This window comes from Oncorhynchus mykiss, chromosome 25 (genome assembly GCF_013265735.2).
Source record: "Oncorhynchus mykiss isolate Arlee chromosome 25, USDA_OmykA_1.1, whole genome shotgun sequence".
Taxonomy (NCBI): domain Eukaryota; kingdom Metazoa; phylum Chordata; class Actinopteri; order Salmoniformes; family Salmonidae; genus Oncorhynchus; species Oncorhynchus mykiss.
Genome location: NC_048589.1, coordinates 43873317 through 43895838, shown reverse-complemented (window position 1 = coordinate 43895838; position 22522 = coordinate 43873317). Strand labels below are relative to the sequence as shown.

At 44.3% G+C, this 22522-nt stretch overlaps 1 protein-coding gene and 2 gene segments (V, D, J or C); all 3 read right to left on the bottom strand.

The window, feature by feature from the left end:
- Nucleotides 1–845, bottom strand: LOC118944162. The gene is made up of 2 exons (XM_036962335.1): nt 516–845; nt 1–365 (listed from the first exon to the last, which is right to left on the bottom strand). Exons 1-2 carry the CDS (start codon nt 778–780, stop codon nt 1–3), a joined length of 630 nt encoding a protein of 209 aa, XP_036818230.1. The 5' UTR covers nt 781–845.
- A 222-nt stretch (nt 846–1067) lies between these two features.
- LOC110505951 lies at nt 1068–1892 on the bottom strand. The segment is given in 2 exon segments: nt 1068–1579; nt 1762–1892. Coding segments are annotated over 2 exon segments (420 nt in total).
- An 18475-nt stretch (nt 1893–20367) lies between these two features.
- LOC118944285 overlaps nt 20368–22522 on the bottom strand; it is a 10701-nt gene continuing 8546 nt past the window's right edge. The window contains 1 exon segment of the V gene segment in view: nt 20368–20471. Coding sequence covers nt 20368–20471 — 104 coding nt within the window.

Here is a 22522-nt window from a genome sequence, read left to right as displayed (position 1 = left end):
TCATAGTTTTCTATCAGACAGGGTTTTAGTAGAGAACAGGAGGAAGGCTACATCACTGTGTTGGCTGGCTGCACAGTAATAAACTGCACTGTGTTCAGGTCCTCTCAGACTCACTAGATGAAGATAAGCCTCTTTCCCACCGTCTCCGCTCACATTGAAGTGCTTTTCAAATGATTTCTCCATGGTTATTGACTTGGTATATGCAAAACCAATGAGTTTCATAGCAGTGTCTCCTGCTGACTGTTTGTACCATAGTATCACGTAGTAGTTAGGGATCGTATGGCTGCAGGTGAGTTGAACGTCTCCTCCAGGACCTTCTGTTAGTGCCACAGGCCTCTGATGAACCATGCTACTAAACGACTGCCCTGTGGACAGAGAGAGAAAGGAGAGGAGAGAGAGGAGAGGGAGAGAGAGGGAGAGAGAGAAGAGGGGAGAGAAGTAGAGAAAGGATATTTTTATTCAGTTTGATGACATTCGTAGTATCGTTAGGCTTCTCATCTTAAGTGATTTAATACCTGTCACCCAGAGTGGTAGAGCTGCCAGGTGAATCAGAACTCTGAACATCATGATGAAGAAAAAGATAATGATGAAGATGATGAATATGCTGAGGAAGACGATGATGATGTGATATGAGTGTCTCCTGGATGAAGCTCTGAGGTGAAAGGAGATTGGCTGTTGTAGTAGCATGTTTCCTTCAGGGTGGTGGATAGTGACAGTGTTAGAGGGAGTGTCAGGAAGCCTGTACTGTAAAGCTTGCTCATAGGACCTCACTGTGAACATGACTGATTACATGATCATGACAATGAACCCATCAGACATTAGAAGAACTAGAGTTAGAGGTCCCCCTACAGTATGTGGTGAGACCATCAGACATTAGAAGAACTAGAGTTAGAGGTCCCCCTACAGTATGTGATGAGACCATCAGACATTAGAACAACTAGAGTTAGAGGTCCCCCTACAGTATGTGATGAGACCATCAGACATGAGAAGAACTAGAGTTAGAGTTCCCCCTACAGTATGTGATGAGACCATCAGACATTAGAAGACCTAGAGTTAGAGGACCCCCTACAGTATGTGATGAGACCATCAGACATTAGAAGACCTAGAGTTAGAGGTCCCCCTACAGTATGTGATGAGACCATCAGACATTAGAACAACTAGAGTTAGAGGTCCCCCTACAGTATGTGATGAAACCATCTCTTTACATATTATGTTACATCCTGTTGAAATACTGGGGTTTTTGTGCAGCTGTACTTGTTGTCTGTATCACTGTGTTGACTCACAGCACAGAAGTACATTCCACTGTCTCCTGCCTCCAACTTCTTCACTGTGAAAGATCCACTCTCAGCCACAGCCTTAACAGTTGGATATTTGTCTTTACTGAAGTCTCCATATTCTGGATCGCTGTAACTACTTGTGTAAACTACCAGCTTCATTCCCTCTCCTGGAAGCTGTCTGTACCAGTACATCTGGTTGTAGGTAGCTCCCTTAGTGTGACTGCAATTAATCTGAGCATCACTGTCTTTCAGTTCCCAGAGTATGGTGGGTGTCTGATTGACTTCACTCCCCTCAACAAGACCTGTAAGGACACATTGAGAATTAAATCAATAGAGTTAGGAACAAATAGACCTGAATACATCAAGACTCAGGAACATATGCTTGGAAACATCAATATATATAACTAGAGTAGTTCTTCATTGTAAATAACAATTTTGTTCTTAACTTTCCTGGTTAAATAAATGAAACATTATGAAACTGTACCTGCAGCACAGAGCAGTGAGACAGTAACAGTGAAGAGAAATGTGAACATGTTTGATCACGTTATATGTGAGAGTGCTGGAAAGAGTCTGGTATGAATGTATATAAAACAAGAGGAGTGTCACATAGATGAATAGATGACAATCAGTAGACCACGGCAGGTTCCACCATATTCAACATGTCAGTGAAGTGGGAGGGACTGATGATCTGAATACATCATGCTAATTAGTGGTTCAGAATGTAGAGACATTCACATTATTAAAGTTAGAGGTCCCCCTACAGTCCATGATGAGACCATCAGCTCTTTACAGATTGTATTCTATTGCATGTTCTACCTCTGGTTCGTTGACCATTGCTATGGGAGATATGAAGGTTTAAAATAATGGGGTTTTGGGATATAAGGTCTGAAGTTAACACAGGCTTTGTAGATCTTATACATTTTGTTCTTTGCAACAACTTAAGAATCGGACAATTTTTTTCAATTTTCTCCTAAAATTACATACCCAAATCTAACTGCCTGTAACTCAGGACCTGAAGCAAGAATATGCACATTCTTGATCCCATTTGAAAGGAAACACTTTGAAGTTTGAGGATCTATGAAATGAATGTAGGAGAATATAACACATGTCTGGTAAAAGAGAATAGATAGAAAACATGCGTTTTCAAAAATAAATGTTTTTCCATCATCTTTGAAATTCACAAGAAACGCCATACTTCCTGACAGGAGTCTATGTGTATTTTAGATTTTGGCCACCAGATGGCAGTAGTTTGTTTGGAAAGTTACAGACTGATCCAGTGAAGAATTACATTACCGCACAATATTTCGGATAAAGTCTGCCAGGAGTTTGGTCACTGACTTCAGATCAGAACAGTAATACACTGCACTGACTTCAGGTCAGAACAGTAATACACTGAACTGACTTCAGATCAGAACAGTGAGAGAGAGAGAGAGAGAGAGAGAGAGAGAGAGAGAGAGAGAGCGAGAGAGCGAGAGGGCGAGAGGGCGAGAGGGCGAGAGGGCGAGAGGGCGAGAGGGCGAGAGGGCGAGAGAGCGAGAGAGCGAGAGAGCGAGAGAGAGAGAGAGAGAGAGAGAGAGAGAGAGAGAGAGAGAGAGAGAGAGAGAGAGAGAGAGAGAGAGGGATTGAATACAAAGACCAATATTATTAATATGAATAGTAAAGAGAACTGGTCCCAATACTAACCCCTGTGGTACACCTAATATCCTGGAAACTACACTCAACACCATCACACACATTGTGTCCTGTCTGTCAGATAGCTCTTAAACCATTTGCAAGACTTATTGTCCAGGCCCATTTCAGACAGTTTTTGAATGAGTAGGGAATGGTCAATGGTGTTGAATGCCTTGGGAAAGTCCATTTTTCCCCAAAAGTATGTAATGTCACGTATTACTTATGGCTAGGATGTGGGGATTGATCTCGGGCCGATTCCAGTGAGAGTAATCTGGCCCAAATGTATTACTTGGTGCTCGTGCATTTCATTATTTATTTTTCCATATTTTCTCATTGTTTCTGTGATCAAAATATACAATTAACATTTCAATTAAATTCTTTAAGTCCTGTGTAGTATTTTAGTATTTTGATACTTTTAGCAAGGCAATTGATAAACATTAACAACTTTGTGGAGGGAGCCTCCCTAGCGGGGCAGCGGTCTAAGACACTGCTATCAGTCTCTAGGTTTACCCCATCATGGTAGATCTATCAGAGCAGCTTCACCTGCCGATACCACAGTATGGTGTTGTAGCTGAGGAGAGTGTGTTCCACCTTCTGATACCACAGTATGGTGTTGTAGCTGGGGAGAGTGTGTTCCACCTGCTGATACCACAGTATGGTGTTGTAGCTGGGGAGAGTGTGTTCCACCTGCTGATACCACAGTATGGTGTTGTAGCTGAGGAGAGTGTGTTCCACCTTCTGATACCACAGTATGGTGTTGTAGCTGGGGAGAGTGTGTTCCACCTGCTGATACCACAGTATGGTGTTGTAGCTGAGGAGAGTGTGTTCCACCTTCTGATACCACAGTATGGTGTTGTAGCTGGGGAGAGTGTGTTCCACCTGCTGATACCACAGTATGGTGTTGTAGCTGAGGAGAGTGTGTTCCACCTTCTGATACCACAGTATGGTGTTGTAGCTGGGGAGAGTGTGTTCCACCTGCTGATACCACAGTATGGTGTTGTAGCTGAGGAGAGTGTGTTCCACCTTCTGATACCACAGTATGGTGTTGTAGCTGGGGAGAGTGTGTTCCACCTGCTGATACCACAGTATGGTGTTGTAGCTGGGGAGAGTGTGTTCCACCTGCTGATACCACAGTATGGTGTTGTAGCTGGGGAGAGTGTGTTCCACCTGCTGATACCACAGTATGGTGTTGTAGCTGGGGAGAGTGTGTTCTACCTGCTGATACCACAGTATGGTGTTGTAGCTGGGGAGAGTGTGTTCTACCTGCTGATACCACAGTATGGTGTTGTAGCTGGGGAGAGTGTGTTCCACCTGCTGATACCACAGTATGGTGTTGTAGCTGGGGAGAGTGTGTTCTACCTGCTGATACCACAGTATGGTGTTGTAGCTGGGGAGAGTGTGTTCCACCTGCTGATACCACAGTATGGTGTTGTAGCTGGGGAGAGTGTGTTCTACCTGCTGATACCACAGTATGGTGTTGTAGCTGGGGAGAGTGTGTTCCACCTGCTGATACCACAGTATGGTGTTGTTGCTGGGGAGAGTGTGTTCTACCTGCTGATACCACAGTATGGTGTTGTAGCTGGGGAGAGTGTGTGAACAGGACAGCAGTTTCTCCAGAACTCTGAAATACTGAAGATGGAGACTGAAGAACGCTGGAACAGAGCAGTTCACCTGTTACAGAAGAGGAGAGAGAGACCTGTTTGTTATAACTACTGCAGTCATTCAGGAAATATATGGAATTATAGATTATTTTAGATTGTATATAACCTGTGATCAAGAATAATCAAGAGATTCAGGTTAATATGTAGAAAATATCCAACAGTGAAAGATTGTTAGTTCAACACTGAGTCCAGATCAACCTTCAAAAGGACATGGATCTTCAACTCTCAGACTCCTTACTACACACCATTGTTTACTGTGGTACTGTGTCTGGTGAGTCCACATGGATTAGTTGAGCTGTAACTCCACCTACAGGAAAGACATGATATCATACCATACTGTATCATGGTCTCCTGTATATCAGAGGGAACGTCACCTTTCTATTAGACCAGCTGGTGAGTGTTTTGGCATTGAATCAGAGTCAGATACAGTGTGATGTTAATACAGGTGTGATTAGTCTGCAGTACACCAGGGAGGAGGTTTTTGTAGAGCAGAGAGGGAGATCTGATGCACTGTGTAAACTAGCAGCACAGTAATACACAGCACTGCTATTTGGAGTTAGTTGATTGATGGTTAAGGTGCTGGTACCACCTGCATTAGCATCTCCTTCTATATCAAATCCAGCCTCAGGAAATCCAGTTTTTGCTGTCATGTATCCTAAAAACACAAATTCTCTGTCGTTGGATTGCTTGTACCAGAGGATGACATTATAGGTTGATATACTATGTGAACACTCCATCTTAAACAAATCTCCCTGTTTCTTGTACAGGGCTGCAGGTGTTTGGTGAACCTGGTTACTGAGAGAAGAACCTGGAGATTGAGACAAAGAGAAAGAGAGAGAGGTGAAACAACAGATAGAGAAACATATTCACCTGAAACATGAAAACCAATCAAATAAGGATATTATTAGTTGATGAAATCTATGATCTGAATACCTGCAGCCCAGGCTGTGTAACCCATGGTGATGGAGATAAGAATTCTGATCATGTTGACTCACTGTTAAGGAGACAGAAAGAATGAGACAGACAAACCACTCCACGTGAATTAGATGTGGCTTCTCATCAACTCATCTCAGTGATCTTATAGAGGGATGCTGCCTCCTTATGAGAACATCTAAAACATCAGAGACCTGAGATGAACCCTGCAGGAGGAGTCTATGTGGTTTTGGGTGGATTATACCTTTAAGTTATTATTCATTTTCCCTTTATTAAGTTAAGTTGTTTTTCTAGTCAATTATACCTTGCCAATTTTAGGTCTATATTTTTACAATTATTGTATATGTCCAGACAGAGTAACAGTTATAGTGGTGAGTTGTATCTCCAGACAGAGGAACAGTTATAGTGGTGAGTTGTATCTCCAGACAGAGGAACAGTTATAGTGGTGAGTTGTATCTTCAGACAGAGGAACAGTTCTAGTGGTGAGTTGTATCTCCAGACAGAGGAACAGTTATAGTGGTGAGTTGTATCTCCAGACAGAGGAACAGTTCTAGTGGTGAGTTGTATCTCCAGACAGAGGGACAGTTATAGTGGTGAGTTGTATCTCCAGAGGAACAATTATAGTGGTGAGTTGTATCTCCAGACAGAGGAACAGTTATAGTGGTGAGTTGTATCTCCAGAGGAACAGTTATAGCGGTGAGTTGTATCTTCAGACAGAGGAACAGTTATAGTGGTGAGTTGTATCTTCAGAGGAACAGTTATAGTGGTGAGTTGTATCTCCAGAGGAACAGTTATAGTGGTGAGTTGTATCTCCAGACAGAGGAACAGTTATAGTGGTGAGTTGTATCTCCAGACAGAGGAACAGTTATAGTGGTGAGTTGTATCTTCAGAGGAACAGTTATAGTGGTGAGTTGTATCTCCAGACAGAGGAACAGTTATAGTGGTGAGTTGTATCTTCAGAGGAACAGTTATAGTGGTGAGTTGTATCTCCAGACAGAGGCACAGTTATAGTGGTGAGTTGTATCTCCAGAGGAACAGTTATAGTGGTGAGTTGTATCTCCAGACAGAGGAACAGTTATAGTGGTGAGTTGTATCTCCAGACAGAGGAACAGTTATAGTGGTGAGTTGTATCTCCAGAGGAACAGTTGTAGAGGTGAGTTGTATTTCCAGAGGAACAGTTATAGTGGTGAGTTGTATCTCCAGACAGAGGAACAGTTATAGTGGTGAGTTGTATCTCCAGAGGAACAGTTATAGTGGTGAGTTGTATCTCCAGAGGAACAGTTATAGTGGTGAATTGTATCTCCAGAGGAACAGTTGTAGTGGTGAGTAGTATCTCCAGAGGAACAGTTATAGTGGTGAGTTGTATCTCCAGACAGAGGCACAGTTATAGTGGTGAGTTGTATCTCCAGAGGAACAGTTATAGTGGTGAGTTGTATCTCCAGAGGAACAGTTATAGTGGTGAGTTTAATCTCCAGACAGAGGCACAGTTTTAGTGGTGAGTTGTATCTCCAGAGGAACAGTTATAGTGGTGAGTTGTATCTCCAGACAGAGGAACAGTTATAGTGGTGAGTTGTATCTCCAGAGGAACAGTTATAGTGGTGAGTTGTATCTCCATAGGAACAGTTATAGTGGTGAGTTGTATCTCCAGAGGAACAGTTATAGTGTTGAGTTGTATCTCCAGACAGAGGAACAGTTATAGTGGTGAGTTGTATCTCCAGAGGAACAGTTATAGTGGTGAGTTGTATCTCCAGAGGAACAGTTATAGCGGTGAGTTGTATCTTCAGACAGAGGAACAGTTATAGTGGTGAGTTGTATCTTCAGAGGAACAGTTATAGTGGTGAGTTGTATCTCCAGAGGAACAGTTATAGTGGTGAGTTGTATCTCCAGACAGAGGAACAGTTATAGTGGTGAGTTGTATCTCCAGACAGAGGAACAGTTATAGTGGTGAGTTGTATCTTCAGAGGAACAGTTATAGTGGTGAGTTGTATCTCCAGACAGAGGAACAGTTATAGTGGTGAGTTGTATCTTCAGAGGAACAGTTATAGTGGTGAGTTGTATCTCCAGACAGAGGCACAGTTATAGTGGTGAGTTGTATCTCCAGAGGAACAGTTATAGTGGTGAGTTGTATCTCCAGACAGAGGAACAGTTATAGTGGTGAGTTGTATCTCCAGACAGAGGAACAGTTATAGTGGTGAGTTGTATCTCCAGAGGAACAGTTGTAGAGGTGAGTTGTATTTCCAGAGGAACAGTTATAGTGGTGAGTTGTATCTCCAGACAGAGGAACAGTTATAGTGGTGAGTTGTATCTCCAGAGGAACAGTTATAGTGGTGAGTTGTATCTCCAGAGGAACAGTTATAGTGGTGAATTGTATCTCCAGAGGAACAGTTGTAGTGGTGAGTAGTATCTCCAGAGGAACAGTTATAGTGGTGAGTTGTATCTCCAGACAGAGGCACAGTTATAGTGGTGAGTTGTATCTCCAGAGGAACAGTTATAGTGGTGAGTTGTATCTCCAGAGGAACAGTTATAGTGGTGAGTTTAATCTCCAGACAGAGGCACAGTTTTAGTGGTGAGTTGTATCTCCAGAGGAACAGTTATAGTGGTGAGTTGTATCTCCAGACAGAGGAACAGTTATAGTGGTGAGTTGTATCTCCAGAGGAACAGTTATAGTGGTGAGTTGTATCTCCATAGGAACAGTTATAGTGGTGAGTTGTATCTCCAGAGGAACAGTTATAGTGTTGAGTTGTATCTCCAGACAGAGGAACAGTTATAGTGGTGAGTTGTATCTCCAGAGGAACAGTTATAGTGGTGAGTTGTATCTCCAGAGGAACAGTTATAGTGGTGAGTTGAATCTCCAGAGGAACAGTTATAGTGGTGAGTTGTATCTCCATAGGAACAGTTATAGTGGTGAGTTGTATCTCCAGAGGAACAGTTATAGTGGTGAGTTGTATCTCCAGACAGAGGAACAGTTATAGTGGTGAGTTGTATCTCCAGACAGAGGAACAGTTATAGTGGTGAGTTGTATCTCCAGACAGAGGAACAGTTATAGTGGTGAGTTGTATCCCATGCTCAGTCACTCAATACAGTATGTAGCCCTTGTATCTGATGATGTCTGGACAGAGAATGTATCACACGCCATACACTATTTACTTTTTGTCCCGACAGAATCAGATACATGGTCTACATATACAGAGACAGAGGGTCACCAGGCCCAGGCCGCCAAGGGCCCTCCCGTACCACCGGCCCTGTCCCAGGCCCCCTAGGGCCCTCCTGTACCACCGGCCCTGTCCCAGGCCCCCTAGGGCCCTCCCGTACCACCGGCCCTGTCCCAGGCCCCCTAGGGCCCTCCCGTACCACCGGCCCTGTCCCAGGCCCCCTAGGGCCCTCCCGTACCACCGGCCCTGTCCCAGGCCCCCTAGGGCCCTCCCGTACCATTCCCTGTCCCAGGCCCCCTAGGGCCCTCCCGTACCACCGGCCCTGTCCCAGGCCCCCTAGGGCCCTCCCGTACCATTCCCTGTCCTAGGCCCCCTAGGGCCCTCCCGTACCACCGGCCCTGTCCCAGGCCACCTAGGGCCCTCCCGTACAACTCCCTGTCCCAGGCCCCCTAGGGCCCTCCCGTACCACATTCCCTGTCCCAGGCCCCTAGCCCATACCACTGGCCCTGGTCCAGGCACCCCTAATGTCCCAAGTGACACCCTATTCCCTATATAGTGCACTAACTTTGACCGGGGCCCATAAAGTGCCACGATACAGAATCTTCTAAATGTGTGTTGAGAAACACTCCCTCCTGGTGGAGAACTGAGGAAGTGCACCTAAACCATCTAAACTAGCCACTTATAACAGTATCATTACCATCTGTCTGATATCTAATGGTTCATAGCAAAGTGTTGTTGAAGTGGTTGAAGACAGGTGCAGGTGTATAGAGCTGTAGTCAGTATTATATGAGAGGATCAGAGAGGGTTTTTGTAGAGGAGAGAGGGTATAGTGAAACACTGTGCTTCACTAACAGCACAGAAATACACTGCACTGTCTTCAGCTTCTGGCACTTTGGGAAAATGTAGATACGCCATTTTATTAGCTGCAGCATCTCCACTGACATCAAAACGCCCTTTAAAGGAATCTTCCACCGTTGGACTGGTGTATCTCACATACCCAATGAGTTTCAGAGCAGTGTTTTGGGCTGACTGTTGGTACCACAGTATCCTGTCGTAACTTGAAACAGTGTGGCTGCAGGTGAGATTAACTTTGTCTTCAGGTCCTTTTAGTATTGCAGTAGGAGTCTGGTGAACTTTGTCTGTCTGTGACAGCCCTGTGGATGAAAACAGACCATCTGAAATATACAGTAATACTCAGCATATTGACAGCAATATATTTCAGTAGTAAATATATCTTTCATGAGGGATTTAGTACCTGTCACCCATAGTGGTAGAGTTGCTACATGTATGAGAAGCTTGATCATGTTGATGGTTCTGGAGAGAAGAGTCACATGGACAAGGAGAAAGGGTTTTCAGATAGTCAGAGATGTCATGGCATCTAGTGGGAGTGTCACATGTATGCCAGCATCCCAAATGGCACCCTATTCCCTTTCTAGTGCACTACTTTAGACCAGAGCTCATAGGGGGGAGAGGAGAATAAGTCAATAGAGAAGGGGAGCTGAACTGAGCTGCCGGAGGGGAAGGAAATGACATCACTTTGACGTCAGAACTTTATTGTGGAACATACCGGTATCTACATCATTAAAGTATTTGTCTTTTTTTAGTCTTTAGATGTGATCTGTGTTATAGATTCTGCAGTCATCACACTAGAAATAGGATGTTATTTGAAGAAATACCTGAACCGTTTCTTCAAGACAACAACATCAACCACATTATTTGGTCTCGAGGTTTGATATCAACTTCCTCCATGTGCTCAGACATCTACAGCGGTGGACAGCAGGTGTGCTGGGTGTTGATGTACACTGCAGATATGGAGTAAAGGATCAGAAGGGGCTTTTGGACAAGAGAGAAGGGGATCTACATCACTGTGTTGACTTCAGGTCAGAACAGTAATACACTGCACTGACTTCAGATCAGAACAGTAATACACTGCACTGACTTCAGGTCAGAACAGTAATACACTGGACTGACTTCAGGTCAGAACAGTAATACACTGCACTGACTTCAGGTCAGAACAGTAATACACTGCACTGACTTCAGATCAGAACAGTGAGAGAGAGAGAGAGAGAGAGAGAGAGAGAGAGAGAGAGAGAGAGAGAGAGATTTAATACAAAGACCAATATTATTAATATGAAGAGTAAAGAGAAATGGTCCCAATACTGAGCCCTGTGGTACACCTAATATCCAGGAAACTACACTCAACACCATCACACACATTGTGTCCTGTCTGTCAGATAGTTCTTAAACCATTTGCAAGACTTATTGTCCAGGCCCATTTCAGACAGTTTTTGAATGAGTAGGGAATGTTCAATGGTGTTGAATGCCTAGGGAAAGTCTATTTTCCCCGAAGTATGTAATGTCACGTATTACTTATGGCTAGGATGTGGGGATTGATCTCGGGCTGATTCCGGTGAGAGTAATCTGGCCCAAATGTATTACTTGGTGCTCGTGCATTTCATTATTTATTTTTCCATATTTTCTCATTGTTTCTGTGATCAAAAATACAATTAACATTTCAATTAAATTCTTTAAGAGTCCTGTGTAGTATTTTAGTATTTTGATACTTTTAGCAAGGCAATTGATAAACATTAACAACTTTGTGGAGGGTGCCTCCCTAGTGGGGCAGCGGTCTAAGACACTGCTATCAGTCTCTAGGTTTACCCCATCATGGTAGATATATCAGAGCAGCTTCAACTGCTGAAACCATAGTATGGTGTTGTAGCTGGGGAGAGTGTGTTCCACCTGCTGATACCACAGTATGGTGTTGTAGCTGGGGAGAGTGTGTTCCACCTGCTGATACCACAGTATGGTGTTGTAGCTGGGGAGAGTGTGTGAAAAAATACTGAAGATGGAAACTGAAGAACGCTGGAGCAGAGCAGTTCACCTGTTACAAAAGAGGAGAGAGAGACCTGTTTGTTATAACTACTTTAGTCATTCAGGAAGTATATGGAATTATAGATCAAGAATAATCAAGAGATTCAGGTTAATAGGTAGAAAATATCCAACTGTGAAAGATTGTTAGTTCAACACTGAGTCCAGATGAACCTTCAAAAGGACATGGATCTTCAACTCTCAGACTCCTTACTACACACCATAGTTTACTGTGGTACTGTGTCTGGTGAGTCCACATGGGTTAGTTGAGCTGTAACTCCACCTACAGGAAAGACATGATATCATACCATACTGTATCATGGTCTCCTGTATATCAGAGGGAACCTCCCCTTTCTGTTAGACCAGCCGGTGAGTGTTTTGGCATTGAATCAGAGTCAGATACAGTGTGACGTTAATACAGGTGTGATTAGTCTGCATTACACCAGGGAGGAGGTTTTTGTAGAGCAGAGAGGGAGATCTGATGCACTGTGTAAACTAGCAGCACAGTAATACACAGCACTGCTATTTGGAGTTAGTTGTTTGATGGTTAAGGTGCTGGTACCACCTGCATTAGCATCTCCTTCTATATCAAATCCAGCCTCAGGATATCCAGTTTTCACATTCAGGTATCCTAAATACACCAATTCTCTGTAGTTGGATTGCTTGAACTAGAGTACACGATCATAGCCTGATATACTATGTGAACACACCATCTTAGCCGACTTTCCCTGGATCTTGTACAGGGATGCAGGACTCTGGTAAACCTGGTTACTGAGAGAAGAACCTGGAGAGAGAGAGGCAGAGAGAAAGAGAGAGAGAGAGAGAGAGAGAGAGAGAGAGAGAGAGAGAGAGAGACAAACATGTTCACTTGAAACATAAAATTAAACAATCAAATAAGGATATTATTAGTTGATGAAATCAATGATCTGAATACCTGCAGCCCAGGCTGTGTAACCCATGGTGATGGAGATAAGAATTCTGATCATGTTGACTCACTGTTAAGGAGACAGAAAGAATGAGACAGACAAACCACTCCACATGAATTAGAGGTGACTTCTCATCAACTCATCTCAGTGATCTTATAGAGGGATGCTGCCTCCTTCTGAGAACATCTAAAACATCAGACACCTGTGATAAACCCTGCAGGAGGAGTCTATGTGGGACAGGAAGCAGGGTTTTGTAGAGCAGAGAGGGAGTTTTGAAGCACTGATATCTGGAGGTAGTTGATTGATGGTTACCTATCGATGCCATGGGTCATTTCATGTCTTAATGTGTATCTGAGTTGTTGTCATTCAAGCAGGCAGACATTGGTCTGGTGTGACGTAGTATTGTGATAATGTGATAAAGAGTGGCCCACCTCCCGGCCCGCTCAGTGATCACTTGGCTACACAGCTGATGCCTTCCGGACTCTTCCCCAACACTGCATGAACTACACTAGTCCACCGGATCCGTGCAGTAAGCTCTGGACCTTTGCATCGGATCATCGCTGCTAGCTAGCTGCTACCGAGAGGCTATAGTGGCTAACGCCCCTGTCCTGAAGTTGTCACCAGTTAGCAGTGAGCCAGGCGTATCTCTCGGCGAGCAAACTAAATTACTACAACCACATTACCTCTTTCGCCAACTGGCCTGGACCCTTTGCCGACACGAAGCCCCGCCGTTCCACCACAACTGGTCTGCCGACGTAACTCCATCCGCAGTGCCCCCAACCGGCCTTTGCCAGACGTCGGTGCAGGCGCTTCTACTAGCCCCGGCCTGCTAACTTTAAACGCTGTGTCCCCAGCTTGCTAGGTAGTAGACGTCGGAATAGGCGGTTCTACTAGCCCCAGTCTGCTAACTTTAAACGCTGTGTCCCCAGCTTGCTAGGTAGTAGACGTCGGAGCAGGCGCTTCTACTAGCCCCAGTCTGCTAACTTTAAACGCTGTGTCCCCAGCTTGCTAGGTAGTAGACGTCAGAGCAGGCGCTTCTACTAGCCCCGGCCTGGTAACCTTAAACGCTGTGTCCCCTGCTTGCTAGGTAGTAGACGTCGGAGCAGGCGCTTCTACTAGCCCCAGTCTGCTAACTTTAAACGCTGTGTCCCCAGCTTGCTAGGTAGTAGACGTCGGAGCAGGTGCTTCTACTAGCCCCAGACTGCTAACTTTAAACGCTGTGTCCCCAGCTTGCTAGGTAGTAGACGTCAGAGCAGGCGCTTCTACTAGCCCCGGCCTGCTAACTTTAAACGCTGTGTCCCCAGCTTGCTAGGTAGTAACAACTACCCAGCGGCTTCCCTGTTCCATCTATTGCTGTTCACTGGGCCCTATGATCACTTGGCTACATAGCTGATGGCTGCTGGACTGTTCATTAATCACGGTACTCCATTTTTTTTATTTTTTGTTTATCTGTTGCCCCCAGCCCCAAACTCAGGCCCTGTGTGTAGTTAACTGACCCTCTCTGCTCTTTCATCTCCATTTTACCTGTTGTTGTTGTCTTAGCCCGTATAGCTGTTGTTGTCTTACCCGTTGTTGTCTTAGCTAGCTCTCCCAATCAACACCTGTGATTGCTTTATGCCTCCCATTATGTCTCTCTCAAATGTCAATATGCCTTGAATATTGTCCTTTAGGATAGTTATCATTGTTTTAGATTACTGCGGAGCCCCTAGTCCCACTCAGCATGCCTCTGATACCTCCTTTGTCCCACCTCCCAGCCATTCTCAGGTCTCCACCACTCAGCCATCCTCAGGTCTCCACCACTCAGCCATCCTCAGGTCTCTACCACTCAGCCATCCTCAGGTCTCTACCACTCAGCCTTCCTCAGGTCTCTACCACTCAGCCATCCTCAGGTCTCCATCACTCAGCCATCCTCAGGTCTCTACTACTCAGCCATCCTCAGGTCTCTACCACTCAGCCATCCTCAGGTCTCTACTACTCAGCCATCCTCAGGTCCCTACCACTCAGCCATCCTCAGGTCTCTACTACTCAGCCATCCTCAGGTCTCTACTACTCAGCCATTCTCAGGTCTCTACCACTCAGCCATCCTCAGGTCTCCACCACTCAGCCATCCTCAGGTCTCTACCACTCAGCCATCCTCAGGACTCTACCACTCAGCCATCCTCAGGTCTCTACCACTCAGCCATCCTCAGGTCTCCACCACTCAGCCATACTCAGGTCTCTACTACTCAGCCATCCTCAGGTCTCTACCACTCAGCCATCCTCAGGTCTCTACTACTCAGCCATCCTCTGGTCTCTACTACTCAGCCATCCTCAGGTCTCTACTACTCAGCCATTCTCAGGTCTCTACCACTCAGCCATCCTCAGGTCTCCACCACTCAGCCATCCTCAGGTCTCTACCACTCAGCCATCCTCAGGACTCTACCACTCAGCCATCCTCAGGTCTCCACCACTCATCCATCCTCAGGTCTCCACCACTCAGCCATCCCCAGGGCTTTACCACTGAGCCATCCACAGGTCTCCACCACTCAGCCATCCTCAGGGCTCTACCACTCAGCCATCCTCAGGTCTCTACTACTCAGCCGTCCTCAGGTCTCCACCACTCAGCCATCCTCAGGTCTCTACCACTCAGCCTTCCTCAGGTGTCCACCACTCAGCCATCCTCAGGTCTCTACCACTCAGCCATCCTCAGGTCTCTACTACTCAGCCATTCTCAGGTCTCTACCACTCAGGCATCCTCAGGATTCTACTACAAAGCCATCCTCAGGTCTCTACCACTCAGCCATCCTCAGGTCTCTACCACTCAGCCATCCTCAGGTCTCTACTACTCAGCCATCCTCAGGTCTCTACCACTCAGCCATCCTCAGGTCTCTACCACTCAGCCATCCTCAGGTCTCTACTACTCAGCCATCCTCAGGTCTCTACCACTCAGCCATTCTCAGGTCTCTACCACTCAGACATCCTCAGGTTTCTACTACTCAGCCATTCTCAGGTCTCTACTACTCAGCCATCCTCAGGTCTCCACCACTCAGCCATCCTCAGGTCTCTACTACTCAGCCGTCCTCAGGTCTCTACCACTCAGCCACACACACTGATACTGAGACACTTCACATACACATATACACACACACTCATTCACCCATGCTCAGTCACTCAATACAGTATGTAGCCCTTGTATCTGATCATGTCTGGACAGAGAAAGTATGAGGGCCCTCCCATACCACATTCCCTGGCCCCCAGGGCACTCCCACACCAAATTCCCTGGCCCAGGCTCCCTAGGTCCCTCCCATACCACGTTCCATGGCCCAGGACACCTAGAGCCCTCCAACACCACCGGCCCGGTCTCAGACCCCTAAGGCCCTCCCATGCCACAGGCACTGCCTCAGGCCCCGTAGGGCCCTCCAATACCACAGGCCCTGGTCCAGGCACCCATACTGTCCCAAGTGACACCCTATTCCCTATATAGTGCACTAACTTTGACTTGGGCCCATATAGTGCCACGATACAGCATCTTCTAAATGTGTGTTGAAAAACACTCCCTCCTGGTGGAGAACCGAGGAAGTGCACCTAAACCATCTAAACTAGCCACTTATAACAGTATCATTACCATCTGTCTGATATCAAATGGTTCATAGCAAAGTGTTGTTGAAGTGGTTGAAGACAGGTGCAGGTGTATAGAGCTGTAGTCAGTATTATATGAGAGGATCAGAGAGGGTTTTTGTAGAGGAGAGAGGGTATAGTGAAACACTGTGCTTCACTAGCAGCACAGAAATACACTGCACTGTCTTCAGCTTCTGTCACTTTGGGAAAATGTAGATACGCCATTTTATTAGCTGCAGCATCTCCACTGACATCAAAACGCCCTTTAAAGGAATCTTCCACAGTTGGACTGGTGTTCCACACATACCCAATGAGTTTCAGAGCAGTGTTTTGGGCTGACTGTTGGTACCACAGTATCATGTTGTAATTTGAAACAGTGTGGCTGCAGGTGAGATTAACTTTGTCTTCAGGTCCTTTTAGTTTTGCAGTAGGAGTCTGGTGAACTTTGTCTGTTTGTGACAGCCCTGTGGATGAAAACAGACCATCTGAAATATACAGTATTACTCAGCATATTGACAGCAATATATTTCAGTAGTAAATCTATCTTTCATGAGGGATTTAGTACCTGTCACCCATAGTGGTAGAGTTGCTACATGTATGAGAAGCTTGATCATGTTGATGGTTCTGGAGAGAAGAGTCACATGGAGAAGGCGAAAGGGTTTTCAGATAGTCAGAGATGTCATGTCATCTAGTGGGAGTGTCAAATGTATGTCAGCATCCCAAATGGCACCCTATTCCCTTTCTAGTGCACTACTTTAGACCAGAGCCCATAGGGGGGAGAGGAGAATAAGTCAATAGAGAAGGGGAGCTGAACTGAGCTGCCGGAGGGGAAGGAAATGACATCACTTTGACGTCAGAACTTGTGTTGATATTCGAGCAGATCCCTTGTTCACCTACAGGTCTCCTGTTCAACTTAAAGGTGTATTGTGGAACATACCGGTATCTACATCATTAAAGGATTTGTCTTTTTTTAGTCTTTAGATGTGATCTGTGTTATAGATTCTGCAGTCATCACACTAGAAATAGGATGTTATTTGAAGAAATACCTGAACCGTTTCTTCAAGACAACAACATCAACCACATTATTTGGTCTCGAGGTTTGATATCAACTTCCTCCATGTGCTCAGACATCTACAGCGGTGGACAGCAGGTGTGCTGGGTGTTGATGTACACTGCAGATATGGAGTAAAGGATCAGAAGGGGCTTTTGGAGAAAAGAGAAGGGGATCTACATCACTGTGTTGACTTCAGGTCAGAACAGTAATACACTGAACTGACTTCAGATCAGAACAGTAATATACTGAACTGACTTCAGATCAGAACAGTAATACACTGGACTGACTTCAGATCAGAACAGTAATATACTGCACTGACTTCAGATCAGAACAGTAATACACTGAACTGACTTCAGGTCAGAACAGTAATACACTGGACTGACTTCAGATCAGAACAGTAATACACTGCACTGACTTCAGATCAGAACAGTAATACACTGGACTGACTTCAGATCAGAACAGTAATATACTGCACTGACTTCAGATCAGAACAGTAATACACTGAACTGACTTCAGGTCAGAACAGTAATACACTGGACTGACTTCAGATCAGAACAGTAATACACTGCACTGACTTCAGATCAGAACAGTAATACACTGGACTGACTTCAGATCAGAACAGTAATACACTGCACTGACTTCAGAACAGTAATGCACTGTACTGACTTCAGGTCAGAACAGTAATACACTGTACTGACTTCAGATCAGAACAGTAATACACTGGACTGACTTCGAGAGAGAGAGAGAGAAAGGTCATGTGAATCACATCTATGCAGGTGGGAGTAATGGAATTTGACATTGTAACATTGAATAATGCATGTTAATGAGTGATGACAGTAAACTGTAAATACTGGTATACTGTACTAGGACAGATATCACCTTATGCCATCATCCACATGTGTTTATTCATTGGCACTGAGTCAAAGTCAAACCTCAGATGCAGGTGTTCTGGGCCGTGGTCTAATATTACCATCAGACAGGGTTTTAGTAGAGAACAGGAGGAAGGCTACATCACTGTGTTGGCTGGCTGCACAGTAATAAACTGCACTGTGTTCAGGTCCTCTCAGACTCACTAGATGAAGATAAGCCTCTTTCCCACCGTCTCCACTCACATTGAAGTGCTTTTCAAATGATTTCTCCATGGTTATTGACTTGGTATATGCATAACCAATGAGTTTCATAGCAGTGTCTCCTGCTGACTGTTTGTACCATAGTATCATGTAGTAGTTAGGGATCGTATGGCTGCAGGTGAGTTGAACATCTCCTCCAGGACCTTCTGTTAGTGCCACGGGCTTCTGATGAACCATGCTACTAAACGACTGCCCTGTGGACAGAGAGAGAAAGGAGAGGAGAGAGAGGAGAGGGAGAGAGAGGGAGAGAGAGAAGAGGGGAGAGAAGGAGAGAGAGAGAAGAGAGAAGTAGAGAAAGGATATTTTTATTCAGTTTGATGACATTCGTAGTATCGTTAGGCTTCTCATCGTAAGTGATTTAATACCTGTCACCCAGAGTGGTAGAGCTGCCAGGTGAATCAGAACTCTGAACATCATGATGAAGAAAAAGATAATGATGAAGACGATGAACATGCTGAAGAAGACGATGATGATGTGATATGAGTGCCTCCTGGATGAAGCTCTGAGGTGAAAGGAGATTGGCTGTTGTAGTAGCCTGTTTCCTTCAGGGTGGTGGATAGTGACAGTGTTAGAGGGAGTGTCAGGAAGACTGTACTGTAAAGCTTGCTCATAGGACCTCACTGTGAACATGACTGATTACATGATCATGACAATGAACCCATCAGGCATTAGAAGAACTAGAGTTAGAGGTCCCCCTACAGTATGTGATGAGACCATCAGACATTAGAAGAACTAGAGTTAGAGGTCCCCCTACAGTATGTGATGAGACCATCAGACATTAGAAGAACTAGAGTTAGAGGTCCCCCTACAGTATGTGATGAGACCATCAGACATTAGAATAACTAGAGTTAGAGGTCCCCCTACAGTATGTGATGAGACCATCAGACATTAGAAGAACTAGAGTTAGAGGTCCCCCTACAGTATGTGATGAGACCATCAGACATTAGAACAACTAGAGTTAGAGGTCCCCCTACAGTATGTGATGAGACCATCAGACATTAGAAGAACTAGAGTTAGAGATCCCCCTACAGTATGTGATGAGACCATCAGACATTAGAAGAACTAGAGTTAGAAGTCCCCTACAGTATGTGATGAGACCATCAGACATTAGAAGAACTAGAGTTAGAGGTCCCCCTACAGTATGTGATGAGACCATCAGACATTAGAAGAACTAGAGTTAGAGGTCCCCCTACAGTATGTGATGAGACCATCAGACATTAGAAGAACTAGAGTTAGAGATCCCCCTACAGTATGTGATGAGACCATCAGACATTAGAAGAACTAGAGTTAGAAGTCCCCTACAGTATGTGATGAGACCATCAGACATTAGAAGAACTAGAGTTAGAGGTCCCCCTACAGTATGTGATGAGACCATCAGACATTAGAAGAACTAGAGTTAGAGGTCCCCCTACAGTATGTGATGAGACCATCAGACATTAGAAGAACTAGAGTTAGAGATCCCCCTACAGTATGTGATGAGACCATCAGACATTAGAAGAACTAGAGTTAGAGGTCCCCCTACAGTATGTGATGAGACCATCAGACATTAGAAGAACTAGAGTTAGAGGTTCCCCTACAGTATGTGATGAGACCATCAGACATTAGAATAACTAGAGTTAGAGGTCCCCCTACAGTATGTGATGAGACCATCAGACATTAGAAGAACTAGAGTTAGAAGTCCCCTACAGTATGTGATGAGACCATCAGACATTAGAAGAACTAGAGTTAGAGGTCCCCCTACAGTATGTGATGAGACCATCAGACATTAGAAGAACTAGAGTTAGAGGTCCCCCTACAGTATGTGATGAAACCATCTCTTTACATATTATATTACATCCTGTTGAAATACTGGGGTTTTTGTGCAGCTGTACTTGTTGTCTGTATCACTGTGTTCACTCACAGCACAGAAGTACATTCCACTGTCTCCTGTCTCCAACTTCTTCACTGTGAAAGATCCACTCTCAGCTACAGCCTTGCTGGCTGAGAATTTGTCTTTACTGAATTCCCCTGAATAGTCAGGTTGAGAACTGGGAGTAATGAAGACTACCTGCTTCATTCCCTCTCCTGGAAGCTGTCTGTACCAGTACATCTGGTATTAGGTAGCTCCCTTAGTGTGACTGCAGTTAATCTGAGCATCACTGTCTTTCAGTTTCCAGAGTATGGTGGGTATCTGAGTGACTCCACTCCCCTCAACAAAACCTGTAAGGACACAGTGAGAATGAAATCAATAGAGTTAGGTACAGTTAGACCTGAATACATCAAGACTGAGGAACATATGCTTGGAAACATCAATATCTATAACTAGAGAAGTCCTTCATTGTAAATAAGAATTTTGTTCTTAACTTTCCTGGTTAAATAAATGAAACATTATGAAACTGTACCTGCAGCACAGAGCAGTGAGACAGTAACAGAGAAGAGAAATGTGAACATGTTTGATCACGTTATATGTGAGAGTGCTGGAAAGAGTCTGGTATCAATGTATATAAAACAAGAGGAGTGTCACATAGATGAATAGATGACAATCAGTAGACCACGGCAGGTTCCACCATATTCAACACGTCAGTGAAGTGGGAGGGACTGATGATCTGAATACATCATGCTAATTAGTGGTTCAGACTGTAGAGACATTCACATTATTAAAGTTAGAGGTCCCCCTACAGTCCATGATGAGACCATCAGCTCTTTACATATTATATTCTATCCTATAGAGCTCGCCAGCTTGTAGTACTAAGAGATGGAAATGAGTCAGCATTTTCTACCTCTGGTTTGTTGACCATTGCTATGGCAGAAATTAAGGGGGAAATAATGGGGTTTTGGGATATATATATATATATATATAAGGTCTGAAGTTAACAAAGGCTTTGCAGATCTTATACATTTTGTTCTGTGCAACAACTTAAAACCTCTCTGGGCTCGGGTCTAGTTTCCTGAATTTCAATAAATCAGTCTTTTGGCGTGTGAGCAGCACGTATGAATTTGCCTTTCCTATTGAACATACTTCTTTCCGTGTTTTAGTTTATTAACATTTTAGATAGATAAATAAAAACATTGTTTGACTTGTTTGGACAAATTTTCGTGGTTGCTTTTTGGACTCCTTTGTCTGTCTGTTGAGCATTACTGAAATCAATGGTGCCAACTAAACTTACTTTTTGGGATATAAAGATGGATTTTATCGAACAAAACAAACCACTCAGGTTGTAGCTGGGACCCTTGGGATTGCAAAAGAGGAAGATCTTCAAAGGTAAGTGATTTATTTTATCACTATTTGTGATTTTGTGAAGCCTGTGCTGGTTGAAAAATATGTTAATGTGGGGCGCCGTCCTCAGACAATCGCATGGTATGCTTTCGCCGTAAAGCCTTTTTGGAATCTGACAATACAGTTAGATTAACAAGAAGTTAAGCTTTTAAATGATATAAGACACTTGTATGTTCATGAATGTTTAATATTATAAATACTTACTTGAATTGCGCGCTAGCGGGACACCTAGCCCTAATTAACAATCAGTGCTATGGCATACATAGCCATATCATCTGCATACAGAAAAATATCAAGGGATTTAATACAAAGACCAATATTATTCATATGAATAGTAAAGAGAACTGGTCCCAATACTGACCCCTGTGGTACACCTAATATCCAGGAAACTAGACTCAACACCATCAGAATGCACACATTGTGTCCTGTCTGTCAGATAGCTCTTAAACCATTTGCAAGACTTATTGTCTAGGCCCATTTCAGACAGTTTTTGAATGAGTAGGGAATGTTCAATGGTGTTGAATGTCTTGGAAAAGTCTAGAAATATGGCAGCACATTGAGATTTATGATCTATGCAATTTAAAACATAATCTAAAACAAGTATAACAGCTGAAACAGCGTTGCCAAATATATTACAGAAAGGAGATAGGAATCTCATTGGTGTACAAAACACCCCACCCAGCATATTATCGACCAATTAATAAAATGTTGTCATGCTGCATCACGCAGTTGCTAAACTAACCATCACACAATCCCTTCTCAAAGTCGGGATATGAGTCGAGATAATGTCCTATTTTCCTCAAAGTACGTATTGTCACGATCCCTAAGCTATACAATATTAGAGATATCAAGTTTATTATCTGTAATGTTGTTCTTCTTGTTGATGAAATTCATGCTTATGTAGATCATGGTAGATATCCCAGCTAGCACAGTGGATCTGGGTTGATTCCGCCTGAGAGTTAAACTCGGCCGACGTCATGTGGCCCGAGTCTAG